The sequence below is a fragment of the Equus przewalskii genome, chromosome 2 (assembly GCF_037783145.1).
Source record: "Equus przewalskii isolate Varuska chromosome 2, EquPr2, whole genome shotgun sequence".
Classification (NCBI taxonomy): Eukaryota; Metazoa; Chordata; class Mammalia; order Perissodactyla; family Equidae; genus Equus; species Equus przewalskii.
In genome coordinates this window covers 16,526,815-16,545,929 of record NC_091832.1, presented here as the reverse complement: position 1 = coordinate 16,545,929, position 19,115 = coordinate 16,526,815, and the positions used below count along the sequence as shown (strand labels likewise).

The 19,115-nt window shown below is 53.8% G+C and overlaps 1 protein-coding gene across 5 annotated transcripts in view; it reads right to left on the bottom strand.

The window, feature by feature from the left end:
• HIVEP3 (HIVEP zinc finger 3) overlaps window positions 1-19,115 on the bottom strand; it is a 482,443-nt gene that overhangs the window by 49,549 nt on the left and 413,779 nt on the right. For all 5 annotated transcript variants that reach the window (XM_070610044.1, XM_070610048.1, XM_070610046.1 and 2 more), the window contains one exon: window positions 1,410-6,992. In XM_070610044.1, coding sequence (XP_070466145.1) covers window positions 1,410-6,461 — 5,052 coding nt within the window. In that variant the 5' untranslated portion in view covers window positions 6,462-6,992. The remainder of the gene's footprint in view (window positions 1-1,409; window positions 6,993-19,115) is intronic.

Below are 19,115 nucleotides of genomic sequence, written 5' to 3'. Positions count from 1 at the left end.
AGGAAGAGACATTGCAGAGCCAAAGTGGAAATCCTGTTTAGGACTCTCTGCAGACTGATGAGGACGTTTAAAGAATAAATTTGGAAGATGGTTCTGTGAAGATATCCAGCTGAGCTGAGGACAAATTCAATGTACAAAATACACCCAATGGTAAAAGAGGAGGATACGAATATAAGAGAAGTTATAGAACACAATTTTGTTCATTTTTCTACAGTACGAATTTAGTTGAGAGGATTTATGCTTGATTCGGTCAAAGCAACTGGCCTGAAGACACGCTAATGAATATCTTTAAATTTGCCATCCTCTTTTACGGTTTTCTTTCCTCAAATAACTGAAAAAAGAAAAATAGACTCTCTGGAGTCAGACAGGTCTGGGTTCAAATTCTCAGCTGGCCAAATATTTGCCCTGTGACCTTGACCTGTCTCACCCTCTGACCCTCAGTTCCCTCTTCTGCACACTGGAGATGGTATTGTTACCTCACAGCTGAAGACGAGTGCTGACTGGATTCAAGGACCCAGCACAGCGCCTGGCATGGCGAGGCTGCTTAATCAACAGGAGCAGCTGCTATTCCACAAATGCCGTGTCGGCATAACACATCATGGCCTGAACCCTTAGGCTGGCCTTGTCAGGGTATGGAGGTGTCATTTGTCTGAAGCAAACCTGGACTCATCAAATTTTAAACTTCCTGAACTTGCAGGCATCATTTTAGGGCTCCTGAGGCAGCCTCAGGTCAGAGGCAATGGAGGAGTAAATATGAGCCCTTAGTCAGGCCGGGTGCTACTGCACAGCACAGACTGGTCAAGCTGTGAGTGGCACGGCCACTGACTGGTAAAGGGGGATACTGCAGTCCAGTTCTATTTGCTACCCTCCTCACCGAAAAGAAAGAAGGCATGTTTCAGGAGTTGTTTGTGTTAAATTCTAGAATCTCTGGAAATGGGAAGATTTCAAGCGGTACCAGAGAACAGAAACAGCAGATGTAGAGAATAATAAAGGCAGGAAACGACTAACAGGACGAGGGAGAAACATATGATGGAGTGGCATAAGGTTCCAAAATTGCTGCAGGCACTGCCATCAGCCACGTTTCCCAAGTTGGTCTTTCAGAAATTTTTTTTTTTTTTCCTGGCTGAGATTGTGTCTTTGATTTTACAATAGAAGCTAACGGGAAAAAGGATCTCTTCAAAGTTCACTTTACTGAAATGTACCTAGTCCAGTGATGTGAGGGACACACTGACAAAGAAACCCAATAGAAACGTTCTCTGGTAAGGTGACCAGCCACAGCTGACAGACAGGAAATCTGGCCACTCCTCTGGCCCTAGTTTTGCAAATGCAACCTTAGGAGAGAGTGGCTTTAAAAGCTCAGCAGAGCCTCTTGCAATCAGTGGGGAGAAGAAAACCAGGGCTGAACTCACCTCTGTCATGCGGGGCTTGCGAGAGCTGGATGGCACAAGCCTTCCTTTCTCAGGATGCGGAGCTGTGGCCATGGTGTATGTCTCTTTGCTCACCTTCTGCTTAGACCTCAGGAGGGACAAAGCAGCTTTAGTGGAAACCCCCGGAAGGTTGGGGTTGTACAAACTTATGCACCAACCAGCGTAAACAGAGGACCTCCTATCTGCATGCTGGATGTGATTTGGCTTAATGTAGTTTAAATAGCACCAACTGACATTAGTGGTCGTGTGGAGGCTGGGGAACTGCAGTACCTTCTTTGAGTCCGTACCTTCTTGCGACTTGGCTGGTCTGGGAGACGTTTCTGACCGAGGCAGCAAGCCGGGAGGTGCCAGTGGAGGGAGGTCAGGCTGTTCCTTGGAATCTTCTTTCTTTATGCTCAGGGCGGGCAACCCTCTGCGGTGAGGTTTACCAGATGGCTGGGCATATTCCTTCAAAGCCTCTGAGCCTGGGGCCGTCACACGGGGCAAGGAGGGGTGAGGACGCACAGGGACTTCCTTGGGGCCAGCTGGATCTGAGGACACGCTGGACAGTGTTTCTAGTTCCCTCCTGCCCTGGCCCTGACTGCCCGAGTGGGATTTCTCCGGCCTCTTGCCGTCCTCGGCGCTGGTGAGCACCACGCTGCACGGCTTCAACAGCTCTAGCGTTTCATCTGCCTTGGAACCCTCCTCCTCCTTCACTCTTTTTTGCTGCTGGGTTTCCATGGTGAGCTCGAGGCTGCCAGCTGGGGACAGGACGCGTTTGCTTCCGCCCACTGTTGATGAACTCCCCTCCAGGCTCAAGACACTCTCTGACGACAGAGAAGTGCCTTTTCTTTCAGGCAATGTGACAGGCACTCTCAGGTATGGAGTCTGGAAACCTCTGCTCTGCTCCTCACTTAGCCCTGCTGTGCTGGGCCCGACTTCGTACACATCTGCCCCACACACGGTCACCCCTTTGCACGTGGGCTCCTCAAACTTGGGAAGAGCGACAGTTGCTGAGCTGCCTTGGGGCTGGGTGACCAGGATCTGGGAGAGGGTGGTGTACATGGCGCTCCCATAGGACGGCATGTTAGTCTGAATGCGGACGGGCACAACCAGGGACACCATGGTGTCCGGACAGGCGGGCAGGGCCAGCGGAGGGGCTGCCGTGGGTGCTGAAGAGCTGGCTGGGGGAGCCACAGGGGGAAGCTGGATGTCACTGCTGTACTCTGTGCTGGGGGAGAGGCCAGTGGTTCCTGTTGCTAGCGGGGCCAGGCTGGTTTTGATCTGGGGCAGATGGCTTTCCACGTCGCCAGGGAGCTGAAGGGCAAACTGAGACTGCAGAGGCAGGAAAAACCCAGAAGAGAGTGCTGAGGAGGCAGGGTATGGCATGGGGAGAAACGAAGGGGGCTGTCGGAAGGGGATGTTGGCTGGGTGAGGCATGAGCTGGGGGAGGTGGAGTTGGCCTGGGTGCAAAACAGTAGGTTGGAGAGGAAGTGGCGGGGCTTGAAATAAGGAGGGAGGAAGCGGGGGCATGGAGTACGGCGTGGAGAGGAGGCTGGACATGGCCTGGGTGGAGAAGAATTCTGAAGGCTGTCCTGGCTCATGCTGCAAGAGGTGCTGGAAGGAGAAAAGGGAGACGGGTGGCGGCAGGTACGGTTTCTCATGCAGGGCGAGCTGGGCAGTGGGATGCTGGAACACCTGCAGTGCTTCCGTATAGGGCGGAGTGGACCCCGGTGGAGGTCTGTCCTGCACCTGGCTCTTGCCTCCTGGGTGTCCGCTGTGCGAGGTGGCCGCTGACGAAATCTGGGGCAATGAGCTTTTGGTGGGAGGTTTACTGGATGAGGGCTTCGGGTCCTCGCTCTCCTGTCTTCCCTTGGGGGCGGCCTCTGTCTCGGTTTCTGGAGGCCTGCTCAGAGAAGCCTGTCTCACCAAAAAGCATTTTCTTCTCTCTGGTGGGGCCGCTGGGGCCGCTGGGGCCGGCACAGAAGGGCCTGTCAAGGACAAGCTGCCGTAGTCGAAGGATTTGCTGCGTGTCTCAGTCATATGGGCAGAATGGGAAATGTTAGGGCTCTGCTCTGAGGCTGACCTCCGCATCTCTCGGGCATGTGGGTGGTGGCTGGGGACAGTCAGCATGTGGGTGCCCAAGGGTTTGGAGCGTGTGTCGGATGAGGGCCCGGGGGCCTCGGCTTTTCCGTGGTCGTCCCTCTCAAAGGAGGCGGAGCGGCTGGACCCGCTCAGAGAGACACTGCTCTCCTGGCTTGGGCTGCGAGACAGAGGAAGGGAGGACTCGAAGCTGGACTCCCCCGACGACTGGGCCATCTCTGCCAGGCGCAGTCTCTTCTTCTTGGGTGGCAGCTTCTCCGCAGGGAGCTGGGCGAGCGTCTGGCTACGCTGGGGCCACTGGAACTCCTCCGTCTTCTCGGGTTCCTTAGGGGGCGGCTCAGGCTCTGTGTCCGGCCGGTCGGGCTCCTCGGTCACCAGGATCTCAGGGACCTGAATGTTGGGCTGGCGGACGAGCTTGGGCTGCAGGGAGTGTGCGGAGCGTCCGTGCGGTGCGGGTGGGGGTGACGAGAATGGGGCTGGAGACTTGTCTTCTCCCTCCAAGCCACTGGGCTGCTCCAGAGAGTCAGACTTCTCAAAGGAGCTGGTGTGCTGGATGACAGAAATTTCTTTGGACGTTGTTCTCCGCTCCTTCCCTGATTCTGAACTGGACCCTAGCTTGGGAGTCCTTGGCTGGAAGCCCGTGGGTCCCTCCAGGGAGGGCGCTGACTTGCTTGGTTCTGCTGGTGACTTGGTGGACTCCAGGGGAAGGTTCCGAGGAGCATCGGATGGCCCGGGGCTGCCAAACTGACTTTTTGTCGACTCAAAGGCAGGCGGCTCTTCCTCGTCCCCAAGGCTCTTCTCTTTCCTCCTTTTCCTCAGTGGAGTGAGCTCCAAGGTGGTCCCCAGTTTGTAATGCATCATCTGGGACCAGGGTTCCTGCTCAGCCTGACTCTTCTCGGCTTCCAGAGAAGCGTGGGCGCCCGCCGAGAGGGGCTTTGCGATCTGAAGCTCTGAGCAGTAGTACTTTTTATGGGCTTCGTAGTTGTCCTTTTTCTTGTACCGAGCACCACATATGTTACATTCATAGATCACCCCTTTCGTTTTCAAACCCTTCTTGGTCTTTTTGGTGAGTTCGCTTTCCTTGGGTTCCGGTTCGTCTGCGGGTCTGGCGGCCGTGTCTTTGCTACTTGGCCCGGGCTCCTCAGAGCTGTACTCCCCTCCCAGAGGAAGTTCGATGGCTGGCTGGCGCTTGAGCATCCGGGGGTGGGAAGTAAACACTTGACTGCTGCGGCTCAGGGCTTCGGGGTCGGCGACGTGGTCGTCGAAGGAGTAGCTACCTCGGAAGGGGTGGTGGGGGGTACCGAGGGTGCAGGCGGCCGAAGGCATGGAGCGGCTTCTCAGCAGAGGCACAGGGGGGGCGGCGCCGGGCGGGTGCTGCAGGCTCAGCAGTGATTGTTCGGGCTTCGTCTTCTCACCGTGGGACGACAGGGGCTCCCGGTAGAGGCTGGATTTGGGGGACTCCATGCTGCTGCGCCGGGACAGCGAGCTCCTCCTCGGCTTCACGCTGTCTATCTCGCTGGTGTCCACCACGGCCTCGTTGATGGTGATGAGCTTGGTGATGTGCTCGATCACCTGTGTCCGGGGCACAGACAAAGGCACCAGGCTGGGCTTGTCTTCCGTGGACAGGGGCAGGAGGGGCTGGGTGGAGGTGGCCGTCAGCATGGTGGTCCGCTGCCCCATGCGCCCGCACTTGCCGAAGATGATCTCGGCGTAGGACCTGGCGTTGGTGTTGGGGGGACTGGCCTGCTGCTCGGCACTCTCGGAGCGTGAGAAATACCCAGACTCCGTGCTCCCCTTGCTGCCCGGGCTCAGGAACGCCTGCTCGTCGATGACCTTTTTCCTCTCACTTAAGCGAAGGGCCAGCTTCTGCTTTATCGTGTGCGTGTCTTCGGGTTTATGGCTCAGGGGGTGTTCGGATGAGGGTTCTGCAAATGGACTGGGGTCCTCGAGCGACTGGGCGGAGCTGGACTGGGACAAGGAACAGCGTTCGTGGCTGGAACCCTGGCTGCCGGAGCTGTACAAACCGCTGGACAGGAGGGGCTGCTTAGGTCTCGGGGAGAGCTCCGCGGGGTGCGCGGACGTGGAGCCCGTTTCCTCTTCTGAATCTGTGCTCTCTCCCTCGGTGGGCTCCTCAAACTCTTCCCCTGGGATCCTCTCCATCTCCAGCCCCGGGGCATACATCTCGCCGCCCATTCCGGAGGCCAGGCCGGCTTTGATGCGGTGGGCATGGGACTTCCTGTGCTTGTAGAGGTTACTCTTGGTCTTGAAGGAGAAGCCGCAGGGGCCGCAGGGGTAAGGCCTCTCGCCCGTGTGCGAGCGGATGTGTTTCTGGAGCACGCTGGGCTTGGCGCAGGGCCGGCTGCAGTACTGGCAGATGTATTTGCCCGGCTTCTGTGGCTTCCTCTCCTTCTTGTGTGCCTCTTCTGCAGGCTTCAAGGAGACCTGGGAGGGACGGGGCACGTAGACTTTGGGGATGCCAGGCAGGTCCTCCGGGGGGATGATGGAAGCATGGGGAGGGAGGAGCTGGCTCTGAGGATGGAGCCCAGGGGTCACGAAGGAGCCAGAGGGTCCGGGTCTCATGGGGTCGACCAGCTGCCACGTGGAGCCCTCCAGGAGATGCTCGGGCTTGCCGGGCGACATGAATGCTGGTGTCAGAGGGTGCTGCGGAAGCTGCGAGATGTGGACAGAGGCTTCGATGGACGACCTCTTGGGGGGCTTCTGCTGCTGGCCCATTTTCTCCTGAGAGCCTTCCCTAAGAACTGGCGAAGGGCCCGGGAAGGGCTGCGGGGCTAGGAGGTCTTGGAGCGGGGCCTCCTGGGTGGCGGCTGTGCTGCCGCCTGGGTGCGGAGCGCTGGACGAAACACTGGTCTGGACGGCCTCTCCCTTGGTCAGCCGCTTCCGGGGACTTCCCTCAGCCTTCCTGGTGCCCTTGACACTTTGTTCAGGATCCATGACCTCCACGGAGACTCGAGATGCTACTCAGGGAGGTTCGGGGCAGGCTGCATCTATGAATAATCCAAGCGTCCCAAGGAGGCGTCTGCTTTCGGCCACATTGGTCAAGAGCTGAGGAAGCCGAACCCAAGACGGCTTTGGGGATTTTTTGCAAGTGTCACTGGCTGCGAGTGGACTCAGAGCAGGTCATCAGGGCCCAAACCACTCACGTGGTTGAGGCATGGCCCGCTACTTGGCAGACAGAAAACGCGCCAGCACTTTCTGCCTGAATGTCTGTCGTGGGAACGTCACGAAGGATGTCAATGTTGCCATCGTATTGTTTCAGTTGGCAGTGGCAAGCGGCCCCCTACGAGTCCCCTGTGTGCTACGCAAACCGCTGAAGGCTGGAGACGTCTGGGTGCACAGCCCAGTCATCCCTGGTCCCCGCACGAGAGGAGCCACGCTGGACGCCGCGGGCGGCTCCGTCCGGCCTCTTCTTTCCTTTGCTCCCGTGTCGGAGACGGATGGCCGCAGAGGGGAATTCACGCTCTTCTACTTGACGAAAGTGCACACACAGAAATACACACACAAAAGAGAAGAGAGAGTGAGTTACTGTGACTCGTCCACAGCCTGAGCGGCTCCGTGAGATCTCGAAAAGGTTCACCACAGAGACCCAACAAGAACCCATGGACCCCCGGCTCCCTGCCCCTGAGCGCTGCCCACACCTCCCTCCCTCACGTTCACAGTGGGGTCGGTGATTCGATGCCCACTGTCGGTTCTGAGGACTGTGGCTGTGGGGGGGAGTCAGGAACAGACGGCAGGCCAGTTCGGGAGAGGAGGCCCATGCGCCAGTCTCTGCCGTGAGAGGGACTCTGAGCGGATTTCAGCTCCCTAGCCTCAGCGGCCTAATCTATACAATGAGATAACAGCAATTCCTGCCTCAGCTGCACTCGGGTCCACTGTGATAACGATGCAGATGCCGCAGGATGGAGAGCGGCCCGTGCTGCGGCTGGTGCGGGAGGAAGGGCCGGGGGTTCTTCGGGGATGTGCTTTCCAAGGGGTGGATTATGACGAGGTTGGTATCACTTTCTCTGGCCCTGGCTTCTGAATGTCCATGAGGGGCATCATTCACGGCTTTTAGTCCACTGCTAACTCCCCTCCAAGCCCATGTTTCATGGTGAAGCCAAAGCCACTGCCCCAGCCTATGAAAGCTCACAGGCTACTGCCGCTGTGAGCACCTCAGCTGCCAAGTAGGAGCTGGGAGGACCATTTGGGCAGGCTTCTCCAGCTTGGTAGCCTTTCCTTGTCTACTCAGTGCCCCAGGGATACCCCGGAAGTGGCTCAGAATGGGGTTCTTGCCAAGCTCAGGGGCACAGTTGGTCCGGGTGGAGCCCTCAGTGTGCGCGTCCTCTAAGGGCCAGCTGAAGGTCGGGCAGGCTAGGCTTTCTGAGCTCCGAGAGCCTCCCAGGGCCCTTCTCCCCAGGAGCACGGTCAGAATTTCAAAGTCGGAAGTCACTGTGGACTTCATCTCACCCAGCCACCCTACTTTCCAGCACAGGACACAGGACCACAGAGGGAAGGTGGCCTGCAAAGGTCCCATGTTCCTGAGAGGCAGGGCCAGCACCTGAACCCAGCTCCCTGTGGCCAGAGTTCATTCTCCACCACCTTGCAGGTGTCCATCCCCTGGGTGAGGGACTCACGTCTCCACGGCCTTCCTCCCTCTCCTTGAAGCATGCCCTGCCCCCGGCATCCTGACCCCAGGCTCCCTTCATGCCCTCGCTCTCGCTCTGCCGTTCCCCAGCTGTTTGCTGATGCAGACTCAAGGAGTTCGTTCTTTCCACATTCACAAGGTGCTCAGGAAGCTGGCGAGTCTGAAAGACTTGTAGCTGTCTCTCAAATGGCAAGACTTCGGACAGAGTGGCATGCCGTGGAGGGGACTAAAAATCACATCCTATAAGTCTACTCCTTTTGTATTTCCTTTCCATTTTGGTTCTACAAAGAATTCAAGGTAACCATAACAAAATTTTATACGTATTTGTAAAAAAATGACAAACTACAATATAAGAAAACTAAATAAGAATAACAAATCAGAACAAAGGAAAATGCAAATAAGGCAGGAAGTCAGGATTGGTGGGATGGAAAGAACACTGGTATACCAATCATAAGGGCTTATATTGTTTCTCTAGTTCAGCTATACACTTATATCTGAGCTTCCTGGCAGCCAGGGAGAAAAGGGAGATATGGTCCATTACAGAGTCCTTATAGCCAGAGAGGAAGGATTATCTAAGTTCCTTACAAGAAGCAAAGAGTTGCTTTCTGAAAAGAACTTTTTCATGTGGTACTTCAGACAGGGGCAGTGAATGATACATGAGTTCACCTGTGTCTCCAAATGACACCCCTTCAGCAGACGGAGTGATGGATTTTTGTCAATGGAAGGCTGCAGCTCAGAAAAGGCTATTCTCTGAGCAGTCAAAGGCCTCCTTTGAGGAGGCAGAGAAGGCATCCTCCCAAAGCAGGGTGAATGTGGACAAGGCAGGGCACTCTCATTTCATCAAACTACCCTCAATAGGGGGGCCAGGTAAGATATCATCCAAATTGGGGCACTTTTGAGAATGAAAGAGGCACTACTGATAATTACGGAGAAGCAACAGGAAGAAACTAGGGCTGTCCCAGGCAAACTGGGACAAATGGTTGCCCTTACAATCAATATTTATCTTGTGACCCAAACCAGGCACAAGCGCTGCGTCTGGGTGTCTGGCAGAAACTTGTGATCTTTGCTACGAGGACTGAAATTACACCACGGGCTCTAATGGATTCATAGAGACTGATTGTCTAGTCCAAACCTCCCACTCGACAGATGAGGGGACTGAGACCCAGAAGGAGGATGTGATTTTCCCTAAAAATTACACAGTGATGGTGGCAGACCTAGACTGTTCCGGGCCTCGCGAGCCCCCGTCAGGGCTCGTCCCCTGCCTCATGAATAAGTGCCTTCTATGACTTCTGTGGCACAATGGGCACTGCAGTGTATGGCTCCCCTTCTATGGAAGCACTGAGTGGCCCTGGGGACACGGCCCCGGGGACATCTCCAGTGAGGAGTGTCAGTGGGTGTCTAGGGGCTTAAGGGCAAAGGTGGCCTTTCAACTTATGTCCTGACCTCTCTGTGGCTGCTGGCCAGGAGAAACAGGAAGCCCAGCTGAGGCTGGGGAGTCCATTAGGCGGCAGTCCCCCAGGCCTTGCTCATCCAAGCCGAGGTGGGCAGAAGTGCTGAGTCACTGAAAAGCCAGACAAGGCAGACGTCATCTGCCGTGCAGATGGAGAATTGCTCTCCGGGCTGGTCTGGGACTCCCGGGCCTGGCTGCACCTGCGTGGCGGAGAGGCCCTCGGATAATAAAGGGTTGACTATACTTACTATTTCTACTGACCGTGTCATGCAAGGATCTCAAAGCAACACCATAATACTAGCTAGCGGTAAGCTTTTCTTCTTCCGATGGATGGATGGGACCCCACGGCAAGACTGGGTGGTAGATTATCAGTCTGAGTGGGGGTCAGCTGGCCAAGGAGGACCCCACCTTGTCACGTCCTGTGGTTCTCCCTTGGCTGAGCCACAAGGCTCTCCAGGGGCAGGTGGGGAAGCACCTAGTGGCTGGGTTTGGGGTAATTCCCAGGCTGAGTGGGAGGGGCGGGTGGATGAGGGAGACAGTCAGGTCACTGTTGTGTCCTCAAGGGACTCACTGGGGCAGCACAACCTACACCTGTGAGCCAGGCCTGCTGCTCCCCTGGGGAGGGCCCTCCTGCCTGCATCCTTTGAGGGAGGAGCAACCAGGACACATCAGCACCATTGGCCGCCCAATGATCGTGGAGTTACTGAGGGCTTTGGGCTGGATGGCCCAACCCTCCAGCCTGCACAGAGGGCCCTGAGCCCGGGTGGGCAATGACTAGCCCCGGGCCACTGGTCCTCGGACTCCTGGGCCACTGCTCTCTGCGGTCCTGCTCTACACCTCACAGAAGGTCTGGGGTTCTTACTACAGGTGGCAGTGGGCGGGGACAGCCGGGACTGTGGGTGCAGACGTGGGGTAAACCTGTGAGAAGATGGCCTCTGCCTTGGAATGGATTACAATTCAGAGCAGCATAAACACTTCTTCACTTAACTCTTTAACTCCTTTAGAAGGACCATTTCTCTCTTTTTTTTTAAGATTGGCACCTGAGCTAACATCTGTTGACAATCTTCTTTTTTTCCTTCTTCTTCTCCCCAAAGCCCCCCAGTACATAGTTGTATATTGTAGTTGTGAGTGCCTCTGGTTGTGCTATGTGGGACACCACCTCAGCGTGGCCTGATGAGCGGTGCCATGTCCACACCCAGGATCTGAACCAGTGAAACCCTGGGCCGCCAAAGTGGAGTGCGCAAACCTAACCACTTGGCCACGGGGCCGGCCCCAGGAGGACCATTTCTAATCACCGTGACCAAGTGACACTAAGAAAATGGTCCATTTCTCTCTTCTGTGCTTCTGAGGGTATGTATAAAATTTTAATATAAACCTGAAGTAGCAAAGAAAAAAGCTGCTTTTCCAGAGAATTGGTAAAAGTCACCAGTGACATGAGGTTAGAGGTAGAGGGTGTCCCTGACAGGGCCCAGGAGCTGAGCCAACAGAGGCTCAGGACCGAACCTCTGCTGATGGTGGCAGAACGCCCATGGGGTCCACGTTGTCTGCTACTGAGGCCACAGCCGTCAGGGATCTCTGGCTTAGAAACCAGCTTAGAACCATGAGGAGAGCCTGAGCTTCAACAGCCAGTTGGTTAACATATCAGACAACCCAGCTCCCACTTCCAGAAGCTTCCATTGGCCTAGCTGTTAGGACAGCCCAACAGAAAAGAGAGCAGGGTGTTGGGGCTGGAGCCATGAAGCCCTCAGGGGAGTGGGAAGTGATGGACGAGCCAACAGGGCCAAGGCAAGGCGGCCTGAAGCTCCAAAACCAAAGCAGAAAGCACTTTCTGTATCCAAGGCACTGGGGCAGCATGGCCATGGCCCAGAGTGGACACCCCAGACGGCTTTACCAGAAGGGAGATGGGAGGTGTGTGCTATCAGGTGGACAATCCCACCAGTCCTGGCAGGAGACCAGCTTGATTCTGCCTTGGGCTCTCGACTAGGAAGCCTGGGTCAAGCCAAGTTAGATAAGACAGAGGCAAGATGGGGACAGGGGCCTGACGCCCAGGGGCGTACAAGGTCACTCTGACCCCAGACTGGTGGGGCTTGATAAAGTTCTTTGCTTATAATTTAGTTACATACACACACACTCATGCACGCACCCCAATAGGCCAAAATCAGGTCAAAATTTTACTGACGGTAATAAAACATACTGATCTTAAAAACACCAGGAAAGCAAGCCTTTCTCCTCACTTCAACAGCTGAAACCCAGTGCAGAAGGCCACAGGCTAGGCAGGAAGCAATGAGAAAGTATTTTCATTTAACAACCCAACACAAAACCAGTGCCCCTTCTAAGAATCTTTGTGTGTTGTACTGTGTCCGTGTGTGCAAGATGAGGCAGAATTCTTCACCTGCAAAGAAAAGTAAAAGTGGCTGTGGGCTTAGATGCTGGCACAATAGGCTAGGTGTGAAGACGTGGGTCTGGAGACTAACAGGGAGAGGGCATCTGAGAGCCACAGAAGGAAGTCTGCACAGAGAGCGGCCAATCCGAGGGTGGGGCTCTGGCTGGGAATAGAGCATGAGGCCCACACAGAAAATGTCTCCCACTAGCCATTCCCCTTTCTTTCGGCAATAGAAGTCCGCGAGCTGCAGCTGAGTCTGTGGTCACCCATCTAGACTGCATTTACTGGCCTCCTTTGCAGCTAGTTCTGGCCAACATAATGAATGCAGCTCACAGGTCAGAGCCAGAAGGAAAAGCGCCCGCCCTTATGTTCCCATTTCTCAGGAAGGAACATGGAGGCAACGGTGGTGGTGAGCCAACTCTGACCGCATGGACCCCAAGGGATGGTGGGACAAGAAGCCTAGATGATGGCATGAAGCAAAGCCACCTGCCCCCAACAGAGAAATACACCTTCTGTCTGATTTTAAGCCACAGCTACCTGGTCCCTTTTGGAACAAACATGCCAACTCATACAGGGGATTGGTCCCAGGGAGGCTAAAAAGAGCTTGACAGAGCCCAGGCCTGGGCATACTGGGACACAGGCAAAGGCAGCCACACAGACTGGGGTTGAGGCCTAAAGAACAAGGTGGGCACCAGCCACGAGGCGAGTGACCAGTCACCAAGCCCACCCCCGCAGCAACACAGCACAGAATTCCAAAGGCAGCTTGGCCACTCAGACAGCTTGTGTTCGAATCCTGGCCCCCCCACCTCCTAACTGGAAATTCTTGGAAGCTCTCCAAGGCTCAGTCTCCCCACCTGTAAAATGGGGACAATGAAAGTACCACGTGTGGTTCAAATTGAGTTAATTCATATGAAGTGCTTAGCATGGTACCCGTAAGCATCCAAGAAATAACAGCCATCATTGTTATTGGGGAAAGTCTTTCTGTGTGAGGGACTGCCATGGCCTCGTGGAAGGAACCCTGGCCCGGGGGCCAACCCACGCTCTGCTGCTGTTAGGCCACAGGCTGTCGTGAGGACTGAATGTGGTTATCACCCGTGGAAAGTACCTGGCACACAGCTGGTGCTCGAGAAACGAGAGTAGACGTTGACTGGAGGTCAAAGCAGGGCCTCCCAAGAAGCCCGCAGGATGCTGAACCCCCCAGCTCTTGGTAGAGGTTTTCTAAGTTCCCCCAGACAAGGGATGCATTGGTTCCCGAGCTGGGCAGGGCCAAGCGGTCCCAGAAGTGGAGGACAGGAGCACAGGCAGGAAATCAGCTGGTGATGGAGCTGATGGATCTGACCTTCTGAGACATTTCAGATCAAATGCTTCCTACCAACCCAGGGCTCAAGCTAGAACTGAAGATACTCGTGGATTAACATCATCCCCATCTTGGTACTCGGCTTCCCCAGGTCAGCTGGTCCTGCCCCGACTCCAAAGAAGCTGCGCTATGGTTCTCCTACTGAGGTCGGGGATTTTGGAGGCTTCACTGTACCTCTTGGTCACCGGGTTCCTATGAAATGATGACAGGTCAGCGAGGCCCAAGGCAGAGCAGCCCTAGGCAGGGTCCTGAACACTGGCCTCCATTGGGGCTGAAGGGATTAGGGCACAGGAACAACCTTGTCCTCAAACTCACAGCACTTTGTACCTGTCACCCTCATTCGCTTCTGGGGGAAACTGAGGCCAGAGGCATGACCTGCCCAGCTAGGAGGTGTTCAGGCCAAACTGAAGAAAATTCCTGAGTCCTTCACTTCTCTGTTTGGGGCCATTTCTCCTGAATGGTGCTGCCTGACCCTGACTCAGCCTCCCTGGGAGCTCCCCAGGTGCGACAGATCCAGGCTGCAGGTAGGATGGTGAGTAGGGTATCAGGTGAGAACGAGGGGGCCGGGCACCTGAGCTCCCCATCAGAGCCGAGCTGCTGCCCAGGACCCTCCCAGCTTGAGTCTGGAGACACTTTGGCTGCGCTGGGGCCCAGGCACCCATAGCAGAAAACCCTTAACACAGCTCTGCTGGGTGACCCTTGGCAAGGTACTCCCTCTCTGGGCCTCAGTTTTCTCTTCTGTAACATGAGGAGGTTGGGCTAAATGACCTCAAGGATCACTTCCATTCTGACAATTCTGGATTTAGGGTTCTAAGGCCAGGGAGAAGTGTGGCCGATGGTGAGAAATGCTGGCCAAGTTTCCTATTTTCTCAGGCTGCTGTAATATTGATCTTGAGCTGGGGAAGAATTCTGCAGGGCAAAGGAGGCCCCAAATCCCCATCAGACCTTGGTGAGGGTGAGTATATAGCTCGGGATATGTGTTGGTCTTTGTAAAAGGCAACCCTCCTGGTGAGACTGGCTGAGCGGGGGACTGGCAAGGTCAGGCCTGCCTGCGCCCCCTCTCCCCACTACCCTCAAGAGTCCTGTTGGCTACTCCAGGGAATGGTTGGGCTAGGATACTACGCCAGACTCAGCTATGGTTGCTGACACCAACCAACACTCCAAACGTCCGTCAAAGTCCTGCCCCTCCCTCAGCCAGACACTGGACTCAACTGTAGGATTCAGACCTCACTCGGGTCAGGGTCTCTCACAGCCACTGACCTACCAGCAGCCAGAGGGGTTCAAGGCAGAGAAAACTGCCCCTGCCCGGAGATCTCCAGAGCTGCCACTTGTTGCCCAGGCCTCCTGGACACTGGCCCCCACTGTCTAGACTGTGGCCAGCTCCTGACCTGCTGACCCCTGCCTCTGACTTTAACCCCCCACCCCCAACCATGTCATCCTCTCCAAGTCTGGCTGCTTCTGCTTCCTGCATCTCTCTATGCTCACTCCAGAGGCTGTGGTCCCCACCAGTAGTTTGGCCCAGATCACAAGTTCCAAAGACTGGCTACAGAACAGAAATGCTGGGCAACTTTTTGCTTCTTTAAAATTAAAAAAAAAAAAAGCACTCGAAAATTTTTAAACCATTGTAGAATTGTCCTGTCATGTCCCCCACACGCTCTGCCTCAGAGGTGCTACGGCTAATATAATATGTTCCTCTTGACATCCTAAGGCATTATATAAATAGTGTGCGTGTATCCTGGATTTTTTTTAGATAAATGAAGAAAACATGTCACATGTCCTGATCTGTGACTTGCCTTTTTTTTCAAACCTGTGCGTGGCTATCTAGGTTCACCTCACTCTTTCTGGCAGCAGCAGACTGTTCTATTTGGGGCTGTGATCCAGCCAGTCCTTTATTGATGAATATGAAGGTTGTTTCCAGCTTCTTCTATTCCAAGAAATGCTACAGAGAACTTCCTCTGCATACTTGTGTGAGTATATGCACAGGATAAATTCCTAGAAGGGGAAATATTTGGCAAAGGGAATGTACCTTGAAGCTTTTGATGGGTAGTGACAAATAGCTCTCCAAAAAGCACAAGTTTATACCAATTGTGTGCAAGGACTGTTTCTCCAAACTCCTTCCTACCCGGAATGTAACCAATCTCTTCACTAATACGAAAGGCGAAATGGTCATATTAGCTCCCCATTGCTGCTGTAACAAACTGCCACAGACTTAGGGTTTTAAAACAACACAATTTATTACTTACAGTTCTAGAGGCCAGAAGTCCAAAACGGATCCCACGGAGCTAACATTAAGGTAGGAACATTTTCTTTCTGGAGGTTCCAGGGGAGAATCCACTTTCTTGCCTTTTCCAACTTCTAGAGGCCGCCTGCATTCCTTGGCTCATGGCTCCTTCCATCTTCAAAGCCAGCAATGGCCAGCTGCATCTTTCTCACACTGAGTCACTCCAACACTGACTGCCCTGCCTCCCTCTTTCACTTCTAAGGACTCTTGGGATCACGTTGGGCCCACCGGCATAATCCAGGATGATCTGTCCACCTCCAGACCCTTAATTTAATCAGCAAAATTCATTTTGCCATGAAAGGTGACATATTGACAGGTTCCAGGGACTAGAATGTTGGACATCTTGGGAGATCATTATTCTGCCTGCCACAGTGGTACCTTATTTTTTTGAATCTGTATTTCTTGATCTCTAGTGCGTCTTGGAACTTTGCATAAGCTTATTAACCAATGATTTCATTCTGGGAATTATTTTTCATATCCTTTGTTTATGTTTCTAATGAATTATATTTTTCTCATAGGTTTATATAAACTCTGATATCAGGGATATTAATCCTTCATATATGACCTGCAACTATTTCTCCCTATTTATCATTAGTCTTTACCTTTGCTGAACAGAAAAATTTTGTCTCCATGTGGTCAACTGCATCATCGATCTTTTCCATTATGATTTGCCAGTTTCGTGTCCAAGAATTTTTTTGGAATGTCACCCAATTTTCTTCTAGTTCCTTTATGATTTATTTTTTTTCCTTCCCTCCCTCTGCCTCTCCACCCCTCCATCCCTCTGTTCCTTACTCCCTCCATCCTTCTCTCCCTCTGTTCCTCCCTCTCCATTGCCATCTTGGCTCCTTCTGACACTTATCATTTCTGGAGTGAGGCAGAGATAAAGCTTGTTTTTCCAGTGTAACCGGCCGGTTGTCCTGACACCATGATTGAATAGTCCATCCCCACCCACCCACCAAAATGTCCTAGGTTTTACACAGGTTCTAGCCCTATTGCAGATCCACTGAAACAGAATCTCTAAGAAAAGTGCCCCAGATCTATATTTTCACAAACTTCTCCATGTAAATCTGACATACACTTTTCTTTTCTACAGCCTGGTATTTGGGGAAACTGCTGAAACTCCTCTAAGCGCCACCTATAACTAATCACCTTGTCTCCAGGTTCCCAGCCTTCCTCCATGCCACCCCACCCTTCACTGTGGAAAGTGAAATCTCTTCAATTGCCAACTTCACCAGGCCTCCCCCTTTGTCAAGAACTCTCCGTAGCTCCCCACTGCAGGGAGATGCAGCCATTGGCATTTCAGGCCCACCATAATCAGGCCCTGCCCGGCCTTCCCGGCCCCTGCCCCCCATGCTGCACTGTCACTATGCATCAACTCTAACCAGCAGGCTTTTGACCTCTCTGCATCTACACATCGCTGTTCCCCGGGGAACAGGGGGACGAAGGAGTCTGGAGGCTATTTCCTCAGAGGAGTCGGGAACGCTTCCCAGAATAAGATGTGGTTGAGCTGGGCCTCGAAAGATGGGATAAATGTTGATGACTGTCAGATTTGGAAGAAAGAGATCCTAGTCCAGATGGGAGGTACAACGTATGCAGAGCACAGGAGGCTGGCACATGGCCACAAGGAGTGTTGAGCTTGCTGCCTCTCTCCGGCCAGGGCAGGGGCCCCACACTGCACCTGGTTGGGTTTAGGGCATGGGCAGGAGTTCCCACACGTTCCCTCCTACGCTCTGGAGTGATAAGAACAAGCCCCAAACTGTGAAGGTTCAGTTGTCCAAATACATCTTCTGACAGAGCTGGGGTCAGTCCTGATCCTCAGAAAGCAGGTGGAAGGCACAATCCACCCAGGCATCCAGGCCGTGCTGCTGGGCTGTATCAGCCTTCCGGGGCGGCCGGCCCTTCACAGCCTCCGGCCTGGATTCACTCACGGGAAACAGGCACTACCGAGGGAGGGTCTGGTGGACTGCCTCTGCTGGGAAGCTGCAGTTTTCCGCTAACCCAACAGGTCAGATAGTACAGCTTCCCTGAGAAGCCTGAGACGTCTGCCTTAGTTCGGGCCTGTGGTTAACCAGTTCTTCGGCATCTTCCTGGCAAACCTGTCTCCCCTGGACCAGGTAGAGACTCGCCTTATTCATCTTTGTATTTCCAGTGCCTGGCACTGGACCCATCACTGAGTAAAATATTGAAAATATTTTCAAAATACTTACATCCTACCATGTGCCCAAACTATACCAGGCATTACCATGTTGATCCTCACACACGTCCCCTTTTTACAGATGAGAAGACTGAGGCTCAAGGGGGTGATGCTAATTGCTTCAGATGATAGAAGAAAGGGCAGAGGTGGGATTTGAACCCCGAGTTCGAGCCACCACCTAGAAAACCCCCAAGAGCCCTGACCTTGGTCAGAGGGGCTCAGATGGATTCTGCCTTCCTTCCCAGCACCCCAGCTCTTCCAGGAAGTCTTCCCAGTCAACCACAGCCATTTCCACTTGCATCAAAGTCTCCTCCCCTTATGCAAATCACTGTGCATGACTTTGTGGACCTCAGGGCTGAGTTTCTTGATAAATGCTTTTTCCCCCAATCGTGAGTGGTAGATTATTCACTGTCCGGGAGGCTCCCACATCGTTCCCTGGGATGATTGTGGTCTCTGCATTCCTCCTTTTCCTTCCTTTCCTCCCTCCCAAACCCAAGACCCAGACAGGGCTTGGAATTTCTACACACTAGTCAAAAAGCAAATTCCACTCAGAGCACAGAGAAACCTAGGCAATCCTGGCTGGAGTTTGTCTTGCTGTTACCCAGGGACCAAGGTGGAACTGACATCACTGGGGAGGATGAAGTCTCCAGCAACATTCCAGAGGAAAGCAGGAACACATTTCACAGTCCAGACCAAGCAACAATGCAACCAGAACTCCACTCTACCAGACCAGTGGAAGCTCAGATTAGCCCCATTTATGTGTGGTTGTGATAACTTAGGCGAAGATGGTCCTAACCAATGCCCTGTGTCTAGACTGAACAACTGAACTCAATGTGTGTCAGGGCTGTTCTTAGTGTGTTTTTTTTTTTGGCGAGGAAAATTCGCTCTGAGCTAACATCTGTGCCAATCTTCCTCTATTTTGTATATGGGTTGCCACCATAGCATGGCTGATGAGTGGTGTAGGTCCACACCCGAGATCTGAACCCATGAACCCGGGCTGCTGAAGGGGAGCACGCCAGACCTAACCACTACGCCATGGGGCCGGCCCCTGTTCTTAGTGTTTCACACAATAACTCTATCAGGCAGGGACTATTATGATCCTCATTTTACAGATGAGGAAACTGAGGCACAAAATCACAAAGCTGGTAATGGTAGAGCTGGAACCTGGACCTGAGCCATCAAGTGACCTCTACACTGGAGACCCTCAAGGCAGCTGGGGCCACGTCAACCTCGCAGACAGGACTCAGATCTGAATCACAGTCCTAACACCTCGGGTAACCAAACACTGTTCCCAGCAGC